Here is a 23,033-nt window from a genome sequence, read left to right as displayed (position 1 = left end):
CTAAAGTTTAAAAGCAATTAAAAAATTGCCTTTTCTTTACCTGTGTACTTAACTCCAACAGTTGAAAAAAGGGTAAATGATGTCCAAATAATTATGAAAACACTTCCTTTTGGTTTAAATACACATTTATTCTCCCAAATAAAACAATAGAATTTTAAAGCACAATATAACAGCAGTTACAGACAGTTCTCCGCACACATAAATAATGCATTCACACCTCAAAAAAATAGAGCACTCCCTTCTGTTCCCAAAGAAAAAAAGCTTCAATGAGGCAAACGGGACGTGTCCAAAAGGCTCGAGTCCATCCATTGCTTCAGTCCTGGGTGAGCTCATACTGGGTAAACACTGATGAGGAAGGCCTGAATGCACTTTCCAATGATACTATTCTAAGAGGGGATTTAGAACATCAGAAGCAGTTAGCGGTTAACAGGCTAATCCTCCTGGGGTTTCTTAGCGCTTTGTGCCTCTGCGTGTGTGTAAACATGTGCAGCAGGTGGGTTCTGTACAGCAGCATATGAGGAGTGGACGGAGGTGTGGGCTTAGGTGCTATTTATACGAGATGTTCCCCTTTCACTGCAGAGTCTCCTGGTAAAACTGCACAAAACAATAACAATCGTCCACGCAGGATATTTGCATATCAATAAATAAAAAGGCAAACATGACATTTGTTCAAAGAGGGGGTTTGAAAAAGCAAAAAGGTAAAGAGGAAATGAAAAGCAATGAGGTTGTGGGAGTGTTTGTGTGTTTTTGAGTATGCGGGTGTGAGTGTCTGAGACAGGGCTTAAGGTAAACAGACAGGTGCTTTATATCTCCTGGTATGACGACGTAGGGGCCGTGTAGTCATCCTCATTGCTCCTGTGGATGTAAGCAGACATCAGCTTTAAGTTATGGGCTGAATTTCCACAAAAGAAACATTTTTTTATGCAATGCAGAGACGTACACTTCAGCTGTACAAGTTACCATGGTGCCTAGGTGAGTGCAGCGTGTATGTGAATAATGAATGAGTTTAACCAAGCAACCGTATTGTCCTCTTTAACAGCTGAAGGCTCATGTGGGCTAAAGGTGAGCCTCACGGTACTATATACCACCCAGTCATAAAGGTCAAAATGTGCCATTTTTCAAAGAAGCTTCTTTGAGGAGAATTCATTCTTTCTTTACTTTGTACTGCACATGTACTATTCACAAGGTTTGGCTGCCAAGGACTAAATTATGTAAAAATGCGGTACAATCAAAACAAAGGGAGGATAAATAAAAGTTCCTGATGCTGGAGGAATTAAATGCTGAGAAAGACAGGCAGATAATCTTTACTGGAACTATTCTGACAGGGGGAAGGATCAACTCTCAAACTTCTAAGACTTGAGACACAAACGCTGAGTGCTGTTTGCTCTTCAGGAGGAAGCAAGAAATTGTTCTTACGTTTTCAAACTGCGCTTACTTCTTGCAGGGAGAGTAAATCTGTCTATTCACATTCTTTCACTGTAAGCATACCCCCTTTAGATCTGGGTGATAACCCAACTTCCTGATCAATCCCTTTTTTTGCCTAATAACGATTTAAAAAATAAAGAAAAATCAAGATCTTCTCTTGAACCATACTGCAGTCATACCAAAAGTTAAAGCTACTGTCAGACACTTCAGTTTTGTAGTTTTGGTGACTCAGTAAACTAAATTATGTCTTTTACTTTACACACAGTTACTGTATAACCAGTGTTTCAAACTAAAAAAAACTCCTCATGAGTCCTAACTTTGAATTATCAATCATAGCACTCTCCTTGAGTTTCACTTTCTGTCACAGAAAGTGTCATATTCAAGTGCCATAAAACTTTTGTCTGACACTGTTCCTGTTGAAGAGATAACAACCAATTAAATACAAATCTAAAAATATGAAATAATCAGTATTCTTCTCATGGTTTTGGCTGCCTCACATAGAGAAAACAACCATAATTTCAGTCTAAAAAAAACTTTCAGTCTCTGAGTGATAATGGAAATAACTTCCCGTTCTTCTTCTGAAACTACATAGTGCAAGAGCATCTGGATGTTGCATTAACACATAAGGATGCACAGACGCCCTCGTATAATATCAGCATCAGCCAGCATCAGCCCTGTTGACAAACATCCGCCATCGCAAACTGTGGGTGTGAACCACAGAAGCAGATGTTTATCTGTTGTGTCAGTCCAATGTTAGAATACAGCATACCTAACCGCTGATTCAAAACAAGAGATTCAGGATAGGGAGCACTGAACCACAAAAAGTGATGAAAAATACATCAGTGACTAAATAATTTTAAGCATCAGTATTGACATCAACCCAGAGTTTAACAATCACTGCATCCCTAACATATGTATAGTATATTATTTTTGCATAAGCTTCCTTTTGTTGGTCTATAACATCAAATTTTCAGGACTGGTCATGTGATTTATATCGACATATCAGAATTTGTTTTATTGGCTAAGTATGCCAATAAAACGGAATTTGATCTGGTTATCTTTGCTCTCATTGGACCAGAATTAAACATTGAATATAAAAATAAATAAAACTCAAAGGTAAAAATAACAAATAAATAAGATTTAAATATGTACTAGGTTTGTTAGGTGTTTATGGGCTGCTGTATAGCAAAGTTTCAGGAGATGGTCCACACCTTAAATGCCTCTTTTCTGGCAATCATATAAATCCAAACACTGTTTTCCTATTAGTAAAAGCCCTGAGGGCGTTTATTGTGCCTGGGAGCTAAGGTGGATCTTGCAAGAAGCTTTACCAAACTGATATGGCAAGATGTTCAGCAACAACAAATTCAGAATCATCCTTCTAGTAATACGGACAAATAAATGCTTCCTAGTGAATGGTTATTAGATGATAAGGACCTTTGTTTTCTACCTTGTTATCGATATCACAGTCTTTTGATCCTGATATTAATTTTGTTATCCCTGTATTAAAACGTACTTTAACACTTAAAGAGCTTGGATTGCACAGTATTGAATGAATTTGTAGAGCAATGTGGCTAATTTTTTGAGCTAAAAGCCTCTTTCTGAATGTATCCATTTATGGACATCACAGTCACTGATAAAATCTACAGCTTGTTTATAGATGTAGGATTTACAAAGGGACATGCATGAAATCTATCAACACTTCCCCATAGTTGAGCCTCAGAGGTCTGTGGTTTGTTTCACTTCCAGCAGGCTTGTGGTCTGTGTTTGCTCTGGGACTGTACGGAAACAACGACGTGAGCCTTTGTTTGCTTAAACAGGCTGTCGCTCTCTGGGCCACACTTTGATGAGGCTGGATTCAGAGACGGGGCTTTGACACTGAGCTTAGATTTGTCTCAGCTGGTAGGTAAACATTGAGGGAGAAATTAAAATCTTGAACATTTACTTAAGGCTTATGTACTTGCAGAACAAACAGGCTGAGATTTACCAACAGAAAGAAATGATAAAGTGATACTTGCCGCCATTTGAAATGTTTAAAACATTAATAGTTAGCTTATTGTTTTGATTTAGAAAATATTTGCCTTTTAAATTTCTTCTTTCTTTCTTTTACACAAAAAGCTGATCTTAAAAAGTAAGCCTATTAAAAACTAAACAGATAAATTAAAATTAATATATATTAATGTGATCATCAGAATACATCATGTTTTCAGAGCTGCAGTGATAATAACTGGATAAAAAGCACCTGATGGCAGCTGTGCAGCTGCCAAACAGGTTAGTTTGTGTTATTCTGAAGCAAACAGGAAGGACATCAGCAGCGCACTGGCCTCTATCCTCCAGGAAACAGTCTCAGCGAAACACTCTGAGAGACCCTTAAGTGGGAAAACTGCGTAAACTCCACCTGTGGAGCAAACTGCTGCAGTGTGACTCACTGAACTGATAGTACCAACAGAGGGGTTATTCCAGGCATACAGTACTGAGCAGACGTGTGTTTGAACATGCTGGGTCAGGGAGGCACGCTCAGACCTGATTCAGCAGGCCAAATCTCCTGCTAAATACCTGGATGTTGCATAAGATGGCATCTGCATAGTTGGGGAGAACCATGATAGTTATCTATGATTCTGTGAGAACATTTTCACTTAAGTGTGTTTGGCCTCTCATACTGCTGATGTGGACTTGTGATAGTTGCCAACTGAGCAGGACTGGGACAAAACATCAATATGGCAGTATAGCAGGGTCCTGACCTGTATTATACCGATATGCATATAAATGTAAATCTCATACATACAGTGTAAAGAGAGAGAAAGAACTTGGTTGGTCAAAGAGGACGTTGTAAGTGGGACAAAAAGAGAAAAGGCAAAAGAAGACAGCAGGATAAGAGGTGAAAGTGACACCTAATTGCAGCAAATACAAAATTATTTACCCTCCACTTTGCCTCTATAGGGGCATTTTATATTCGTCCAATAATCCCAATGTAACCTATAACATTAGCTTACTGCATACTGATTAGTGCTGAATTTCTGTCATGATAATGCACAACATTTGTAAATTAACTTGATTTCAGTTTGGTTTAATACTGGAGTTATTTCCATTATTGCTTCAGCATTTTAGTGAACATATCTGACGCTACAACCACAGAGCGACTTTTTAGATTTCCTAAAGTAAAAAAAGGAAATTAATCACTGCAATAAGGAGAAAGAACTGATCCAAAGCTTTTTATTTAAAAATTGTAGTTGATTCAGCTTCAAATCCATCACTGATGAACAAGGCTGATTCGCTGCTTCATGGAGTAAAATGAAGTCCTATGGCATATATGCCATATTTTCTGGAAAAATTCCAGGGGTGCCAATACTTTCATCCATGACTGTATAATGACAGGAAACTCGATTTGTGGCCACATATCAGTGTCCACGGTCCAGGAAACAGTATAGATCCCTGTCGACTCCAAATGTATTCAATTTAAATGGATATTAGTCTGTTTTTCTGTAACTTTCACACACTCCTAGATCAGACAGCCTTGTTTTGTCACTCAGCCTGGCTGAGCAGTCGTGTCGTGCGCTGAAAGTGCCGTCACTGGAAACCCTCTACTGTGCGTGTGGCTCTACCTTTTAGGATGCATAGGTAAGCTTGGAACACCTACAGAAGGGTGCCAAATAAGTAGGACAGTGCAGGTCAGTTATTTGGGACCCTCTCCAACTTTTGATAATAAAAAATGCAAAAAACGTGGAACATGGCTTACCAAACTGAACCAGACCACTTGGTGGAAATGACCTAAAAGTCTTTCCTGTGCTAGAATGCAGCTAATCTTACTGCGACAGTCTGATTGTTTTAGTACAGACATAAAACAAGACATAACCCATTCAGTTCCACCAAAAATTATAGTTGTATTCTTTCTAAAAAAGAGAGAAACAGAGAAACTTCTTTGGATCACATGTGCAGTGTATGCTAAATGTATCATTAGTAGTATTTTTAGTCAAACTTAACAAGCTTCATTTGTCTTTTTGAGAGCTAAAATCATCACTTTTACAAGCTGCTGAGAGAGAGTGAGCTCTGTAGTACTCCCATTAAATTCAGAGTTTATACTTTCAAGTTAACAGGAATTCTTGTAATTAAATAACAGGTTTGTAGGTTGATTGCCTGAGAAATTCCACACATAGTGCCTGTTGTTCAAACTTCAATCCTTAGAACCCACTTTAAAGTTAAAAGCATGAGGATGGATACGAGAAAACTTCAGCTGAGATAGACCCATCAATTCTGCTAAAAAACCCTTAAACTTTTCACTCCCCTTTTGTGGTGAAGTATTCTAGTGCACTCAAACGGTGTGCAGATATCTGCAGATATGGCAATTAACCTTTTAAACTAGAATCTGCTCATGCAGATGTTACGCTGATGATGCGATGCATCCCTAATACTCTTAGATTCCCACCCCTACTGCTGAGCTCAAGGAGGAGCCTCTGGGACTAATTTTCATACAAGCATTTTACTTCTAAATTTATCCACAGTCGCAAAGCAAGGGATTATCTACTTTTGGTATAAAGGTCAGTGAATGTTAACAGCATGCTGATAAAAATCAAGTCCTATGGATTCTCTGATGCCATTTTTTTCTTACTGACCCCTATTCCAATTATTAGACTTCAGTACTATTGGTTACCAAGTAAGCCTCCTAAAGGAGTAAGATTACTTAGTACACACAATATTGGTGGCTTTGACTAACAGTTCACACTTTGCTAGCACCACTCTGTTCTGGTTTGTTGTTGATGGTGTGACAGAGGCCACAGGAAATCTAAGAGGTATTGGTATCATTTGCTGGTGACGGATATCCAACAATTAAATGAGAACAGAAACAAAGATAGGTGCACTTGTCTGAGAAAGTGCTCACCAAACACCTGCAGACACAGCAAAGAAGCAGCACTTTGCTGCGGATCATGAAAGCCTCACCTTACTTCCTCTTCTTTCAGCCTGCGTGCTGCCTGCTTTGACTGTTTGATTTGCAAGTCCAGTCTATGTAAGAAGTCTTTGGCTGACAGCTCCTCGGGCTGAGGGGGTTTGGAGTCCTCAGGGGGTGGGGAAGGGGGAGGCGAGGGTCCCTCGATGTCCTGCGTCACAACACAAGGCATATCTAGCTCCTGGCATGCTGCTTCAGAGTCCCCATCAGGAGACTCCAGAGACAGTCCATTAAATATGGAGCGCTTCTCTGACACCACAGGGATGTTAAGGCTATGCCTCAGAAAAATGCAGTCATTGCTGAACAGCTTATTGGCTCTCTTCACCTGCTCCATCTGGTGTTTTAAAGTGAAAGAGAAAGAAACAGGGTTGAAATAGCATCACAAACTCCAAGAACACATCCTCCCTGGTTTTTTATCTTCACACCTCAGAACAGAGCTGAGGCTACACTGATCACCTTCAGCAAGACATATGGGTAGGGATGTCCGATATTGGCTTTTTTACCAATAACCGATAACCAATATTGTCCAACTCTTAATTCCCGATACCGATATAAACCGATACCGATAATATGCGGGGTTTTTTCCACCAAAACTAATGTAAGGTAACAACATCACATATACCCTGTTGTGAAATTAACACATTATGCCTAATTTAGTCACTTTATTGTGATGCCCCACTGGATGCATTCATAAATGTAACAACAAGGCTTTCAAATGCAAACATTTGATTTCCCAGTGCAAAAATGAGAAACAACTTCAACTTAAGTCATGGAGAAAAGTGCCAACATGGCACTGCCATATTTATTATAAAAGACAAATGTTTCTTTTTTCTTATTTTTTTTACATGCTTCAAACAACAGCTTGGCTCATGCTCTCCCTGAGATAATCCTGACAATATCCAGCCACTACAACTAGGGCAAAATACTTAGTTTTGACTTCTTCACAAATGGCAAACCTAAAACAAAAACATTGAAGGCAAACAGCTTCAGTCCAGACTAGAGTAGTACTAGTAATTGTAAACAAAGGAGTAAAAATGTTGGCTGATCTAAACTCAGGGTAAAAGTTTTTTGAAAGTATTTTTTTTTTTTTCTAATGAAAATCCGATACCGATAATTTCCGATAATACAATTTTATGCTATTATCGGCCGATAATATCGAACTTCCCTACATATGGGGCTTTTCTACAAACTGTATGTTGTCTCTTCTGTCAACATGGCTGCCACAGTAACAACAGTTACTGGACAATCAAATGAGCTGTTGTAATCTTAATGTGATCATGTGAGCAAACTAACAGATATGGCTAATCTGCTACCTAAACTCAACAGACTCAGATGTTTGTGGAACTGTCCCTGCTTTGATTAAAACAATTATGAACATAAACATGAAAATCCTTACATCTTCATGTCAATGAACCTAAAATAGCGTTATAGTTTGCTATATACAGTGCATTCAGAAAGTATTCAGAGCGCCTTCACTATTTTCAATTTATTATTTTTATGCCTTATGCAACAGTCAAAAAATAATTTTTATTCTCATAAACCTACACTCAGGACCCCACCATGACAAAGTGAAAAGGAATTTTAGAATTTCACATTGATACAAGGATTCAGACCCTTTGCAAAAACACTTGAATTTTAGCTCAGGTGCCCCCTATTTCTCTCAGTATTTGCTGAGATGTTTCTCTACTTTGACTAGAGTCCACCTGTGGTAAATCGGACATGATTTGGAAAGGCACACACCTCTCTATAGAAGGCCTCATAGTTGACAATGCATATCAGAGCAAAAACCAAGCCACGAATTCAAAGGAACTGCCCGCAGAGCTCAGAGGCAGAATTGTTGCAAGGCACAGATCTGGGAAAGGCTACAAAAAAACCTGCTGCACTGAAAGTTCCCAAGAGCACAGTAGTCTCCATAATTCACAATTGGAATAAGTCTGGCAAGACTAGGACTCATCCAAGAGCTGGTTGCTGGCATAATGGAGCAATTGGAGAGAAGGGCTTTTGTAAGAAAGGTGACCAAGAACGCGATGGTCACTCTGACTGAACTCCAGAGATCCTGTTCCAGAGTGGCTAGAGAGAGAGGCCTCACTGAAAAACAAATAAAAGCCCACTTGGAGTTTGCAACAAACTCCAAATTCAGGCCAAAGGGGTTAGAATCATCTCAGCAAAAACTGAGAGAAATGGGAGGACCCTGAGCTTAATTTCAAGAGTTTTGCAAAGGGTCTGAACACATATGTCAATGTGATATTTCATTTTTTTTATTTTTCATTAGTTTGAAAAAAAAAAAAATCAAAATTTCTGATTCTACTTTGTCATGATGGGGTATTGAGTGTAGATTAATGAGAATAAAAATGTAATTTTTCGGCTGTAGCATCATTTGTATCCTTACCTGAGGAGAAATGACCATTTGCTTAAATGTTTAAGAGAAAATCTTGAAAATGTAAGGTTCCGAGAGATTTGTTAGCTGCTTAACTAAATATTTAGCCTTCTATCTAAAAGTCCTTCTGGCAGAGAAGATAAAGATCTAAGAAAACAACTTTCATTAAATGGTTTTTTGGATGCATTTCATGGTTGTGTCGAGGGTGCAATCTCTATCAAATCAACAGCAGCATAAGTGGATGACTCATGGCAGTCTCATATGCAGCATCTATTTTTAAATTTCAATTTCACCAAATAAAGAGCACTATCACTATTAATTCATCTCAAGTAAATGTATGAGAGATAGCTGGGATTAAGCTGTTCCCTGAGGAAGAAGTTTCTGCTGCTTGGCCTTTATTGATTTAGTAATAATGCTGGATTTGCTTAAGTGGTCATTTGTGCAAATAAAAGTGTGCTAAATCTTATTCCAGTTTAACAATTAGAGAACATTAAACCTGGGGCTCTCTGCGTTAAATTAAGGTACTGGTAACTAATGCCTCGAGGAAGGTGCCACCTTACTGGGGCTGTTCTTGTTCCCCAAACCATCTTTTTTAAACTCATAATAATTATCCTTTTGCATTTATTTTATGCTGTCATACTGTAACTATTATCCCTCATTACTTCATTTGATTAGATGCAAGTTGTGCGCATGAAAGTTGAATGAAAAAGCAATATTCCACCTCATCATAAGAAGTGAAATACATTTCAGTCAATGTGGTGGATAAAAGTCCCTTTCATTCAGCCTATAAGAGGCTGAAACTACATGTATAAGGAGCTCAGGCTGTTGCAGCAGCTATAGAACTTCACGGCTTTAATGAGTTTTTTCTCGGTTTGACTTTTTTAAAAGTAGTAGTCTATAAAGGGTAAAGATCGTGACAGATCAAGGATTCAGATGTAAACGTGATGCCCACATGATAGAGAAAAGAGTCGTGATGTTTTGGTGGACTCCTCTTAACTGTCAGTGAGGACGGATCACTGGTTTTATATTCTCATCAGATCTTGTTGACAAGGTGAACATCAAAGCACAAGCTAACATTGCAGTGTTGTGTAGCAACCTTACCGTAACACCGTATTTGAGAGCAATCCCTTGCAGGGTATCACTGTCTGTAACTCGATGCTCTATGTATTTCTCCCCCAAAGAGGCAGTGACGCTCGCTGTGCTCCCGTAAGACCGGATCTTGGTCCGGGCCAGGCTCTGGGACAGTTCGCTCTCTGACTCGGAACCGGACCTGGACCGAGGGAAGATGGGCTGGCCCAACCGTCCTCCTCCTTCCCGCATCGGCAGGACGGGCGAAAACTCCGCCATCTTCTCTTGAATAAATAAAGAGCCCGGTCGCCTCGGCTTGTTTTAACGTTCCAGTAGAGAGGCAACAAAGAAGCGAATCGCTGAATTACGCGGGAGGGAGGTTCCCATCCCCGGTCATTTTCAGCATGACGACCCGGGCAAGAGGAGACATGTTTCGGGGACCACTACCTCACGGCTAGCTTTGTCACAGAGTCGTTACGTTGACGTAACAACGTTCAAAACGTAAGACGTTTACGGACAAAGGCAAGTAATGCAGTTTCCGGTTAAACTTTCAAAGTAATGATTTTTTAAAACCGAAAATCAACCTATGAAATCAACATTTTACTTTCGATTATTATTACATTAATAATTGAGAAGTCAGTTTTTCTCTAGAAAAAGCGTTACATTTAAGTGTAGGTTTCATCAACTAAAACAAAAAAAGCCAGGAAGTCAAATTTGATGCTATACCGACTAGTAGAATAGACTTCTTACAGTTTCCGGTTACACTTAACGTCGTTCATTTCTTCATAAATTATCGAAACCTCGGATGTGAATACAAGATTTTGGAAGTAACCTGAAATAACGTAACTTGTAAATCCGACGTCAACTGAAAAAAAGCCATAAAGTCAAATTTTGTGCCTTCTCAAACAGAAGAACAGACTTCTTTTAGTTTTCTGTTATACTTTCACAATAATTGACGATAATGTCGATTATTTAAGTATTAAAAACCCAACGACTGTAAAGTCGAGTTAAAAAAAAACTTAAAATAAAGTTAAATTTTACCATTTTACCTTGCATCAGCTGAAAAGCCAATAAGTTAAACTGTGAGCCTTGTCAAGCAGTAGAAAAGATTTGGTGATTTTATACATTAGAATGAAGTTTATTCAAACACAATTGTGCCACAACATACTAAACATGTCATTAGGAGCTCAAAGCAACCTCTAACTTACATCCAAACTTTATAAAGGAGACCTGAGTTACAACACTGTTAAGAGTTTTGTTGTTTTAGAACTACATTTCCATGAAGTATTACTGAAAAGAGTAGTCTGTATGAAAAACAAAGCTCCACTTGTTGACTTGGAAAAAAAATTGCTGTTAAGTTATGTGCCACAGTTATGCTCATCATTTGTCTCACCAGACCACTGCTATTTGCTTTAACCCCTTGACCTTAAGAAATGCATTTCAGTAATTCCCCATTGGCCACAATAAGTCATTAGTTCCACAGTAAAGCTTGTATCTTGCTTAATTAAAACACTTGCCTTATGTAAAGGGTAACAATTGAAGGAAATCCTTTCACACCAGGTAGAAACATTCAGCAGGTCTGTGTGACTATACTAACCCTTCTATGGGACATCTGGAGCCAGTGCTCATAAATACAGGATCACTTTGGATGGCATATTGAGAGGAAGCTTGTTAGCAGTCTTGTGACTAATCATGTGGTGGAAAAGAAATGTGTTTGAATAATCAACACATGGTTAAATCTATTAAAAAAATAAGGGTTTTTCCCAAACTGGAATGTCATTGTCATCGGGTCAGATAAGGACATGACTGTTTTAATCGCAAGCATATTTTTTCCATATTCCATCAGGCTTTATTTTTAGAATGGATTACTAGACTTGAATGGAGTTGGTGTTAAGAAGACACAGACAGAATTCAACCAACAATGGGTTTCAACTTTTAAATTTATCTAAGGCCCCCTGAATGAGGTTTTCAACTAAATACCTTAAAAATGTCTGTATCATTGTTCCAGTTTTAAAAGATTCGCTAATTTAAAGTCAGGGCTTCTTACATTAATATCATTTTAATACAGTGAGAAAATTCTGGTTATCATATTTTAAAAAATTGTTTATGTATTATATAAAATATTGGCTCAGGCCTACCACAGAATCATCTCCCCTGAAAAGCACAGTTTTTTTCAGGTCCACTTTTCACCCATTTTCGCCTCTTTTAGCCCCTATTTTCCCATTTAAAACATTTTTGCCTGTGTTAACCCCATTTTGCCTATATTTGCTTTTGTCATTTTTGCAGTTTTTAACCAATTTTTGTCACTTTTTGCTACTTTCAATTCAATATTACAACTTTTAAACTTTTTCATCTATTTTTGTCTATTTTCAGTTATTTAATTTTCTTACACATTTAAGTTGTCTCCATTTCTTCTACTTAGTTGTCCAATATAATTTGACCATATTCTTCCATTTCAACCACTTTTGTGCCACTTTTTAACAATGATCACCACCATTTCCTCCAGTTTTTGTCACTTTTAACCCCTTATTTCCACACATGGTTAACATATTTTTACCCATTTTTTTTAAACCTTTTTTTTTTGCCACTTACTCACCCTTTTCCACTGATTCTTGACACTTTTAACCATCTTTTATTTCTCTTAGTTAACTTTTGCTACTTTTTGCCTCTTTTCCCAGTAATTTAATATTTCTTCCTCTAAATTTGTCTCAGTTTCTATTCTATTTTACTGTTTGGCATCCTTTTGACCACTAATGTCTCTTTTAACCCATTTTCACCACATTTTTACCATCTTTAACCCACCTTTTAATGTCACCTCCTTTATCACCACTTTTGTCCTGACCCACTTATGCCATTTTCTTACCATGCTTGACACTTTTCAAAGTTATTAAATAATTTTTCTCTTAAAGTTGTCTTTGTTTCTTCTTCTTTTTTTCTGGCATCCTGATGTTGGTGCACATCATGGCTTAGCTACAAAGTCTGACATCACTTTATTTCATCTACATTGTTAACATTGCCCAAAAAGGTAAATTCTGTTTTAAGTCAAGTGGTGTACTATTTGAGAAAAGCAATATTGTAGCAGGTTGAAAATAAGATATGGTTATCACAGCTTTACTCTATGGACCATGATTACGCTGACCTCAATGGACCGCTCTATGGCAGGGCCCTGGAAAGCTCTCCCTTTTATCCCCTTTGATGACCAGCATTGCTCATATATTTAGTTATGCTGTTTAATGCCAAGCCACTCTTTATTGTAGTTGTGTTGCTGCACTCATTATTACACAGTGGATGTTTATGCTCAAGCACAATGATATTTTCACACTGACAGCAAACATGAATGTGTCTTTCTACAGTGTGCCATACAATAAAATCCCTTTATCTAATCGTCTTTTGTACTATTATGATCAGATATCCACCTGGCTGCATGCATCAGGTCAGTTAATCATTGCAGGAGTTAAACAACCACTCTTAATAAAAGCCAGTATGTTAACTCATACAGTACTGTTCTCATATTCATTACAGGACAGGAGATAGAAATGTTCCCCACCTCTTCTCTCATCTCTGCTAGCAGTTTCTGCCGTGAGAAGAGTCTTGAATAAAACCTGAATCCCTGAAAGTTTTTATTCTATATGAATGTCTCAGTTAGGAGTAGAAATCACATTCATCTATTCAGTGTGTGCAGACAGAAGTGATTTTCTGATGTGTTATGTTACAGGAACACAATGCCTACAGGTGCTTCGTTGAAGTAAGCATGATGTGCCTCTGCTGTTGAACAAATAGAGAGGAGAAACAAGTGGATTCATGATGTCTGAATCATTGACTGATACAGTCAGTCCCTCTTGGTTATACACGGAGCTGAAGTAATCTCACTGTCAAGCATTTTCTGATGGAAATCAGGTCATTAAAGTTACGAGTACAAAGAGAGAGCAGGAAGAGGGAGTTTTATTCATTCATTATACATGATGCTGTTTATGTGAGATGACACTTTTTAGATTAAACAGCAAATCAGTTCATTATTCATGTTGAGTTTGTTCCACAGCTTTGATGCTGACTTATCAAATGCATGTGGGGACATCTGCTTATCAGCAAGAGGCGGAGAAGCCAAATCATTGCTTTTCACGAAGAGGAAGGCATCGAACATGATCCATTTTCTCCCAAAAAGTGCTTTTCAAGGGTTCCATCTGCAGTGAGCCATTAGGATCTTGTTAAACAAAATAACAGAACAAAGGAAGCTGTGTTTGCAGACTGACCTCCTGTACAAATCATATTACTTCACTCCCTTGGCCCTGCCCTCTATTCCTGTTGAAGGCAAAGGACAAATAGAAGAAACAAAAGGAGGATGAGAGGCAACACCGTGAGTCATCAGTCTTAACGTAACCATGACAACAATCCCTCCTGCCGTCTCCTGATCAAATTGCACCCGCAGGTCCCCAAGAGAAAATGTGGCAATCAACACAATATCTCTTCATCTGTCAGCTTTATGGAGGCAGAAAATGAAAATGAAAAAAAGTGTGTATGAATCCAGATTTTAACTTGTAGAGACATTTCAAATCAAACCTGTTAAATCAAATAGGTTGAACGGGTGAATTAGGTGGGAGCATTTCTATCAGCCTAAATTATACACAGGTATTTTAAAAGTTTGTAACTTTTTGAATCATGGAGAACTGTTTGAGTTACTTTGAAAAAAAAATGCACGTCTTTGTATGAGGTTAGATATAACTGTTTATCAGCAGTTTGTCAAAGAAAACACGACTAGAGAGCCACAGCCTCTTCTTCAGCATCACCTCAAGAAAGTAGCTCATTTCTGGCCCCTAGTGGTCATGAAAATATATTAAATTTCTTCTAGGTTTATATTTCTCACCACCAGAGGGCGCCATTTATCCATATGATAGTCATTCAACTTGAAGCAATACACTAAAGTTGAGGTACATAAATGGACAAAAGTATTCGGCAGCCCGGCTATTAGACTAACAAAGACTGTAATGACATTCTATTCAAATAAGTTAATGTGGAGTTGCAGTTATAAAAGCCTCCACTCCCTTTGGAAGACTCTTCACATGATTTTGGAGCATTTTTGTTGTAATTTTTGATTCTGTAGAGCTTTAATGAGGTCAGGCACTGGTGTTGGACAAAAAGACCTGCCTTGCAATCTCCATTCCAGCTCATCCCAAAGGTGCTCAGTGGGGCTGAGGTCAGTAGGACTCTTTGAAGGCCAGTGTTTATCCACACTAGACTCTTCAAACCATGTTTCTATAGTCCTTGCTTTGTGAACGGGGGCATAGTCATGTTGGAATCGATAAGGGCCTTACCAAAACTGCTGCCACAAAGTTGGAAGCATAGCATTGTCCAAAAGCATTAACCCTCACACAGCACTTTAATTCACAACCCTTTAAGGCCATTAAGGGCAAAAATGTCCACTTCCAAAAAACTGCTATAAAAACTGAACAGATTGATATTTTTTCTACTTTTTTTTTCACAGATCTCTTAAATAACTTCAACTGTGCTCAGAACGACCAAACATTAATCATTTTGAGGATTTTAACCCTTTAAATGCCAGTTTGATTACTTAAAGTCAAGGTGTTTTTTTGTTTTTTGAAAATGAGATATCTTCCTCAAACCAAATGTTGGATGGCTGGGGCATTATTTCTAAATCCAGTGTGGACATGTCAATGATTGGCCAAAATATTGACTTTGATGCATTATTATTTTTTGTGTAGCATTCGATTTAACATTTGCAACCCTTTAAAGCCATTAAGGATAAAAACGTCCACTTTTTTGCTTTTTTGTGTCAAATCTTTTGATCAACTTAGTTCTGATCAAAACAATCAAATATTGAATAATTTTCAGGATTTGAACCCTTTAAATGCCAGTTTGACTACAGGAAGGTTTTTTTTTTTTCTAAAAAAAACCCCACAAAACATTATTTTATTTTCCAGAAAACTAAAGTTGGGGGGGGTGTTTTTTTTTTTTTTTTTAAATCAGTCCTGGGTATCTCCAACATTAGCCAAAATATTGATTTTGATAGATGATTAGTTTTTCTGTAGCATCCGATTTAAAATTTATGACCCTTTCGAGTAGCTTTTGGACAAAAACGTCCCACTGACTCCCATTAAAACCACATTTTTTGATCTCATAACCATTGCATGATATAATCATGCATTCTGTAATGTTATGGTTTCATTATTGAGAAAAAGAGTAAAATTTGTCATTTTTTACGTTCATCACTAAAATCAGCCATTTCCCCATTATAGGCCTATGCATGAAAAGCCTGTCATTTCATTAGTATTTGTCTTTAATGGCTTTAAAGGGTGGTAAATTTGTTTCACATTATTCCCCTGACCTATTAAAGAAACTGAAATGTGAATTTGAAAATTTGCCAAGAAAGATACTTTGTTACAAAAAATTAGACCATATGGAATAACAGCCAAAATGGTGAGCAGATAAAGATGAAAAATTTGCCCAGGTGGACAAAAATGTCCCTCGTGATGCCTGGGGGTTACGAATCACCTTCACTGGAGATAAGAGGCCTGAGAAACAACCCCATACCATTATCCCTCCTCCACCAAACTTCACAGCTGGCACATAGCAGTCCGGCAGGTCCATTTGATGTTGAACAAGCATTTTAAAAAAATCATTTATAGTAGAAATATCTGGTTTTGTCATTGTGTCTGTTTATATAGATGCTGTTGACAACTACTGATGACATATCAGAAACATGAAGGATGTCCCGTTGCATAGGGGAAGATTTCATTCCTTACACTTGTAACTAAACTATATGGACAAAATTATTTGACTGCATGACCTTTAATATGGTCCCCCTTCTGAGGTCAGGGACTGATGATGGACGAGAAGGCCCACCTTGCAGAACAGAACAGGGCCTTGTCCATACTGTCTCCACAAAGTTGGAAGCATAGCTTTGTCCAAAATGTTTTGGTATGCTGAAGCATTAAGATTACTGCTCACTGGAGATAAGGGGCCTGAAAAACAACCCCATACCATTATCCCTCCTCCACCAAACTTAACAGTTGGCACAATGCAGTCAGGCATGTAATATTTGCTCGGCATTCCCCAAATCCAGACTCACCCATCTGACTGTCAAACAGAGGAGTGTGATTCATCACTCCACACAACATGTTTCTACTTCCCCACAATCCAGTGTCATTGTGCTGTGCACCACTCCATCTGACACTTGGCACTGGTTTGCCATGGAAACCAATTCATGAAGCTCCTGCTGCACAGTTGTTGTGCCTAGAAAATGAAAGTGAAAGATTAAAAATCTCCAGCTATAGATTTAGCAGAGCCTTGGCGATGTTTACACACCATGTGCTTGATTATACATGGCTGGCTGAGTTGCTGTTGATCCTAAACGCTTCCACTTTCTAGTAATATCACTTACAGTTGACAGTGGAATATCCAGCAGGGATGAAATTACACAAACCGTCTTATTGCAAAGGTTAATCCATCACAGTACCATGCTTGATATCACTGAGCTCTTCATAACTTATTTTGTATCATAAATGCTGTAAATAGAGACTGCACGCTTGATTTTATACACCTTTGGCAACAGGTCTGAGTAAAATACCTTAATTCAAAATAAACAAGTATGGCTGAATACTTTTGTCCATATAGTGTATATCAAAGTTGCCTCATGAGCCTTATATTTTTCTGCCAATAAAAAAAGTTGGGACACCACTGAGCTTTGCAGAGTCAGCCCACTAAACCAATCATTCAGCGGTACTAATGATTATTTTTCCACCACTAACAGGGATTGCTTTCGTGGTTTTACTTGGCAGACTGTGCCTGACGTTATGAGTCAACTATTTTTAACACAAAAGGGAGGGAAATTAATACTACAGTGACTGCCTTGTAACAGAGACGTCTGTTATTCCTGTTAAAGCCAAGGAGACTATTCATGGCTAAAAATAATCTAAACTCCTTGATCCCAAATTTGAGGGAAGTAGCAGTATGTCCACTCATCTATCTGCTTTTCATAGTAATAGCTGTACACCAAGCCAAAACATCAGATAGGATCAGATTAAAGATGCTACTAACTTTTCTTACTTTGCTGTTTGCAGCTGAGAGGGATTACACAACTCAGTCAGGTATGAGACTCTTTGAAGGACTCCATGGGTCATCACTCGCAAGCTGTTCAGTCAAGCTAGAACATGTTTATGATTCTGTTTCTTCCTTAGTGTTATTTTACTTTGTCACCTGCTTTCCTGGTTTAAAAAAAACTCTAGAGATATAGTACTCTATCTGCTGAGTGACTGACTCACACCTTCAGCTTGGCTGTTTGTGAATACAGTCCAGTGTTGCCCATTCTTTCCTCTCTCATAATCTGTGAGCCTTTGTTCACCAAGCACATGAGGTCATGATGGAGAGGGACTGCTGGGAGCTTTGTTCTGAGCTGGCAGGGCCGAGGTGCTTACCCTGATGGAAAACACACAGAGACTACAGGTGAACATACCTGTTTGAGAACAAAGGCCCTATGTTAAAGCTGAGAAGAGAAGTCAGGACAGAGGGGCTGTTTGAACATAAGAACATCAAATATATGGAGCTATGGTGGTCGAATAGCTCTCAGATAAACACGTGAGCAAAAGTGTTTTCTAAATGGATGAGGAGTGGAAATGTGCAACATCTGCTGCCTTTTTTGCATCAGTTCAGATCATGTGAGGGCAAGTTGGTGTTGGCGTGGGGCCAATCCAGTGATGTTTAATCCTTGTCAGCATCGTGGCCTGGGCTCCACCTAATCCAACCTCCTGACCACCAGCTGAATTAATATCACGGCTAATCTGACTGCCCATGCCAAGGAGAATAATATTCACTTCATATTTACTGACTAAAGCCATGAATATTGTTTTATTGTGAGTTGTTGCTTTTATTTGATTTGGCTGTTTGATGGTGATAAGAAGCTCGAAGGTTAAGACGTGAAACAGGGAAGTTTCAAACGTGTTGAAGAGAGGTGCCATAAAAAATTGATATAACAATCTTTGTCCTTACATAGAGTCATGTATATAAGTTTAAGGCTTGTAGTGTGTTAAGGATTCATCATGGGTCCAATGTGCAGCAACCCTAGGCTGGAGAGGAAAGGGGACAGAAGCCAGAGTCAAGCTCAACCCATGTCGACATGCTCAGTCGCTTGACAGCCAAGGTCAAGCTTGACAGCATCTCTTTTGTCCGGGTCCTTTTAAACCCAGTAATACACCCAGACACTGGTGTCTAATATTGGTATTTAACATGGAAAAGCACTGCAATTCAAACAGATGTCAAGCAAGATTTCACTTACTGCATCACTACTTCATGGTTCCTCACAGTGGTGCTTATGACGTGAATCAGGGTAACATGTCCACTCTTGGACAGTGATGAAAAGAAGTTAATGGATGGAGCATGATAGGAGCCAAAAATGGGGCCAAATTGCACTGAATAAACACTCCTACACTTGACCTTTTCAGTGGCCTTAATATTCTTCAGTTGTGTATCATAAGATTAAATGAATAGTTTGTTCTTTTTGAGCTGAGGTTTTATGAGATATGTGTCAGTAGTACATTTATTAGCCTCAGCAGGAAATAAAGGTCATCTCGTTTTTTTTTGTTTTTTTTTTTAGATTTATTTTTGGGCTTTTTCGTGCCTTTATTAGAGAGAGGACAGTGGATAGAGTTGGAAACAGGAAACGGGCAAGAGAGTGGGGAGAGACATGCAGGAAATAGTGCCACAGGCCGGATTTGAACACAGGTCGCCTGTGTACATGGTGCGTGCCTTAACCGCTCGACTACCGGCACGCCCATTAAAGGTCATTTCTATCACATAATGTAGCTTATTTGGAGAAAAGCAGTGTTGGTAATTGTACATTACAGTGGATTCAAAAAGAATTCAGACCCCCTTCACATTCAGACCCTTTGCAAAAACACTTGAAATTTAGCTCAGGGGGCCATTTCTCTCAATCTTTGCTTTTACACCTTGACTAGAGTCCACCTGTGGTAAATTACATTAACTGGACATGATTCAGAAAGACACTTTACTCCTAATAGAACGCAGCAAAAGATACATGTGCAGAAAAGAAACAGAAATGTGCAGGAAAGAAACAAAAATGTGCAGAAAACAAGCAGAAATGTGCAGAAAAGGAACAGAAATGTGCAGAAAAGAAGCAGAAATGTGCAGAAATGGAACAGAAATGTGCAGAAAACAAGCAGAAATATGCAGAAATGGAACAGAACTGTACACAAGAGTTTCAAATGATGTGTTTGAGGGAACATTGAAGTTTTTGTTGTGAACGTAGTTACATTGCACATTTATCTAACTGTACAATAAAGAATTCAATCACACTCTCCTTTTTAAACTGTTACTTACACCCATATAGAGGACAAACAGCATTAGATTAGAATAAAATAAGATGAAACCAATTAAAACTGTGAGGAACATTGAGATTAGAGTTTTTACCCAAAGACAATGGTTTTAAAAAAAACATGAATCATGCCTACTTGGAAGAAAGCCCAACTTCTTTCAGATTTTATAAACAAATCGGATATCATTATAAAAGCTAGGTTTGATACCACCCATGAGTGTATCTTTATGGATTTCCAGAGGTTTTCCATTCTACTCGCTCTAGCATTACTGACACAGCTCTCTGACGTCTCAACTGAAGACGAGGATTTGAAGCTATTAGAGTCTATTTTTCTCTGCCTGCAGAGGCAGGGCTTGATAACAGCGATGGTTATATTGTACTTACGTAAGCACACAACTGTATTTTTATTCTCAGTTTCTGATTGTGGGCTTGGATTTCTCCTGTGAAATGATGCCTGAGTGAGTCTCACACATGACAAAAACTCGCTGTTCTTGTCTGTTCTCGTAGAGTGGAAACTCTTGAGTCATTCACACACACACACCCCTACCCACACACACACACACACACACATGCACACACATTCTGAGCAGAGTTCAGTGCCAGCAGTGCAGCAGCTCACTGCAGCTCTCTGGCACAGGAAGCTCAGAGCGGTGGAGTCATATACATTACATCATCTCTAAGGCATGTGAAAACAATCTGAAAAAACTGGATCTGATTAAAGGGTGAACACGTAGTCTAGGCTGCACCACATAAAGAACCTCCCAGAACTGAAGACCTGTCACTCGGTCATGAAGAAAAATGTTTGAACTTGAACTGTAAAGCTACTATTGTGGTCTGGCCACAGAGAGCTTTTTATCTGCAGTTATGGACTAACTGGGCCATGTCTTACTCATGATAGCAGTCTAAGTCAGGCTATCTCTGTGCATTTCTGTTTACCACACTGCTCCAGATAGAAATATCACAAACTGTTAACACTGACTGTCCTTTTAAGATCTATCTTCAGGGATACAGACTTTCTTTAAACCCTGTTTTCTTTTTAATACAAGCACCCTCTATGCAGGTGATGGCAAAGACCAGAGGCATCACAGTGTTGATGTAAAGTATTCAGTACCTTGGATGTTTGACTCTTTTACTGATTTTGTAGATCAATCATGGTCAATATGATTTGGAGTTTTGACAAAAACAAACAAAAAAAACCTCTATAATGTCAACGTGAAAACAGATTTCAAGGTCTGGGCTTTCACTCAGCCACTCCACAACATTCACCTTGTTGTCTATAAAACCATTTCTGTGTTGCTTTCGCTGTATGCTTCAGGTCATCGTCTTGCTGGAAAATAAATCTTCTTCCAAACCATAGATCTCTTACAGACTAAATAGTTGCTTGTTCTTTTGTCTCCATGGTGTAATGGTAGCAAGGAATACTGATGAACCAGTGACTGGACCTTCCAGACACAGGTGTCTTAATACTACAATCACTTTAGACACATTCACTGTACTCAGCTGATCCCCATTTCACTAATTGCGAGACTACTAGCACCAATTGGCAATTGAAGCAGTCACTTTAAAGGTGTAAAATATTTATGCAGTCACTTGTTCTACACTACATATTTTCATTTCATTGACATTACTTTATAGAAATCTGTTCTCACTTTACATTAGTTTTTTCATATTATTTTCTGTTAAAAAGTCAAATTATATTGACCCCAACTGATTCATAAAATCAATAAAATGTCAAAACATCCAATAAAGTGAGTACTTAAAGACACTGTATATTTTCAGGCTGTCCATACATCTGTCCGTCCAGTCTTGTGAGCGTGACATCTCAACAACAATTTTCTTTTAACTTTGCACAACTGTTTATCCCAACTCTAGGAGGAACTGTTAAGATTTGGAGGTCATAGGTTAAGGTCAAAGGGCTCATGTATTCTTTGCTTGTGAATGTGATATCTCAAAGAAGCTTTGAGCATTTCTCTCAAACTCCACAGATGCTCACTATGACTCAAGGAGCCCTTTAGATTATAGCTATTATAGGTTAAAGGTTGAGGTCACTCAGCCTATAATACTTATTCCAATCACACTACCACAGAAAACACCACAGTCCTTCTTCTTGGCTCACGACTGTACTTTCACTGTCCAATAATTGGATACCTCACAGTCATGTCACCACCAGGTGCCAGTCTGTTTTTTTAATGAACATTGCCGATGTCTTTGGTTGGACAGCAAATAAATCTCGAACATTTGTGGTCTTCTTAAGATTAAGCCTTCTGATTATGAAGTCCTGTTGTTTTTCATCAAACACCATCTGGACCTTTCAAAGATGGGCCCTTTATTTATAGGACAGTTGAGGATGGAGGGAAAGTGGGAGATAGTGAGGGTGGACATGGATCAAGGAGCAGTGAAAGGAAGAGGGACCTACAGCCAGGGTTACGATGGTTTGAAATTTTACGTCTGGTATTGTGTTGATGTGCAGGAGGTTTGAAATGTAGAGGTGTGAGATTATGAATGGCCTTAAAGGCAAGGAGCAGAGTCTTGAAGTCAATGCAGTAGTTGACCAGGAGCCAGTTGGGGGTCATGATGTGTGAGGAGTCATGTGACTAATGGACGGGCTCTGGAGATGACACTAGCAGACTAGTGAAGGGATTTGATACTTAGACTAAGACATCTTAGTCAAATTGCCTTCTATAATTTAAGACCACTCACAGGTAAAAATAAGACTTTTTATGATTATTTATGGTCTTAAATTTCAAAAATCCAATTGAAGATTTTTTGAGACTTTTCAAGGATCTGTTAGAACACAGAGATGTAGATGACTTTTGACTTGTCTACTGAGCTGAGTTTTATTTTTAAGTGAAATAAGACATTAGGGCGCAGTGGTGGACTTA

General features: G+C 38.5%; 1 protein-coding gene across 1 annotated transcript; it reads right to left on the bottom strand.

The window, feature by feature from the left end:
- Positions 1-107: 107 nt before the first annotated feature.
- On the bottom strand, positions 108-10,280 carry lysmd2 (LysM, putative peptidoglycan-binding, domain containing 2). Its single transcript, XM_041794921.1, has 3 exons — positions 9,843-10,280; positions 6,358-6,698; positions 108-855 (listed from the first exon to the last, which is right to left on the bottom strand). The coding sequence occupies exons 1-3, from the start codon at positions 10,086-10,088 to the stop codon at positions 804-806; spliced, it is 639 nt and encodes a 212-aa protein (XP_041650855.1). The 5' UTR covers positions 10,089-10,280; the 3' UTR covers positions 108-803.
- Between the last annotated feature and the right edge of the window lie 12,753 nt (positions 10,281-23,033).

This window comes from Cheilinus undulatus, linkage group 1, assembly GCF_018320785.1.
Source record: "Cheilinus undulatus linkage group 1, ASM1832078v1, whole genome shotgun sequence".
In the NCBI taxonomy this organism is placed as follows: Eukaryota; Metazoa; Chordata; class Actinopteri; order Labriformes; family Labridae; genus Cheilinus; species Cheilinus undulatus.
Note: the sequence above shows the minus strand (reverse complement) of the source record. Positions and strands in the feature narration are given on the sequence as shown.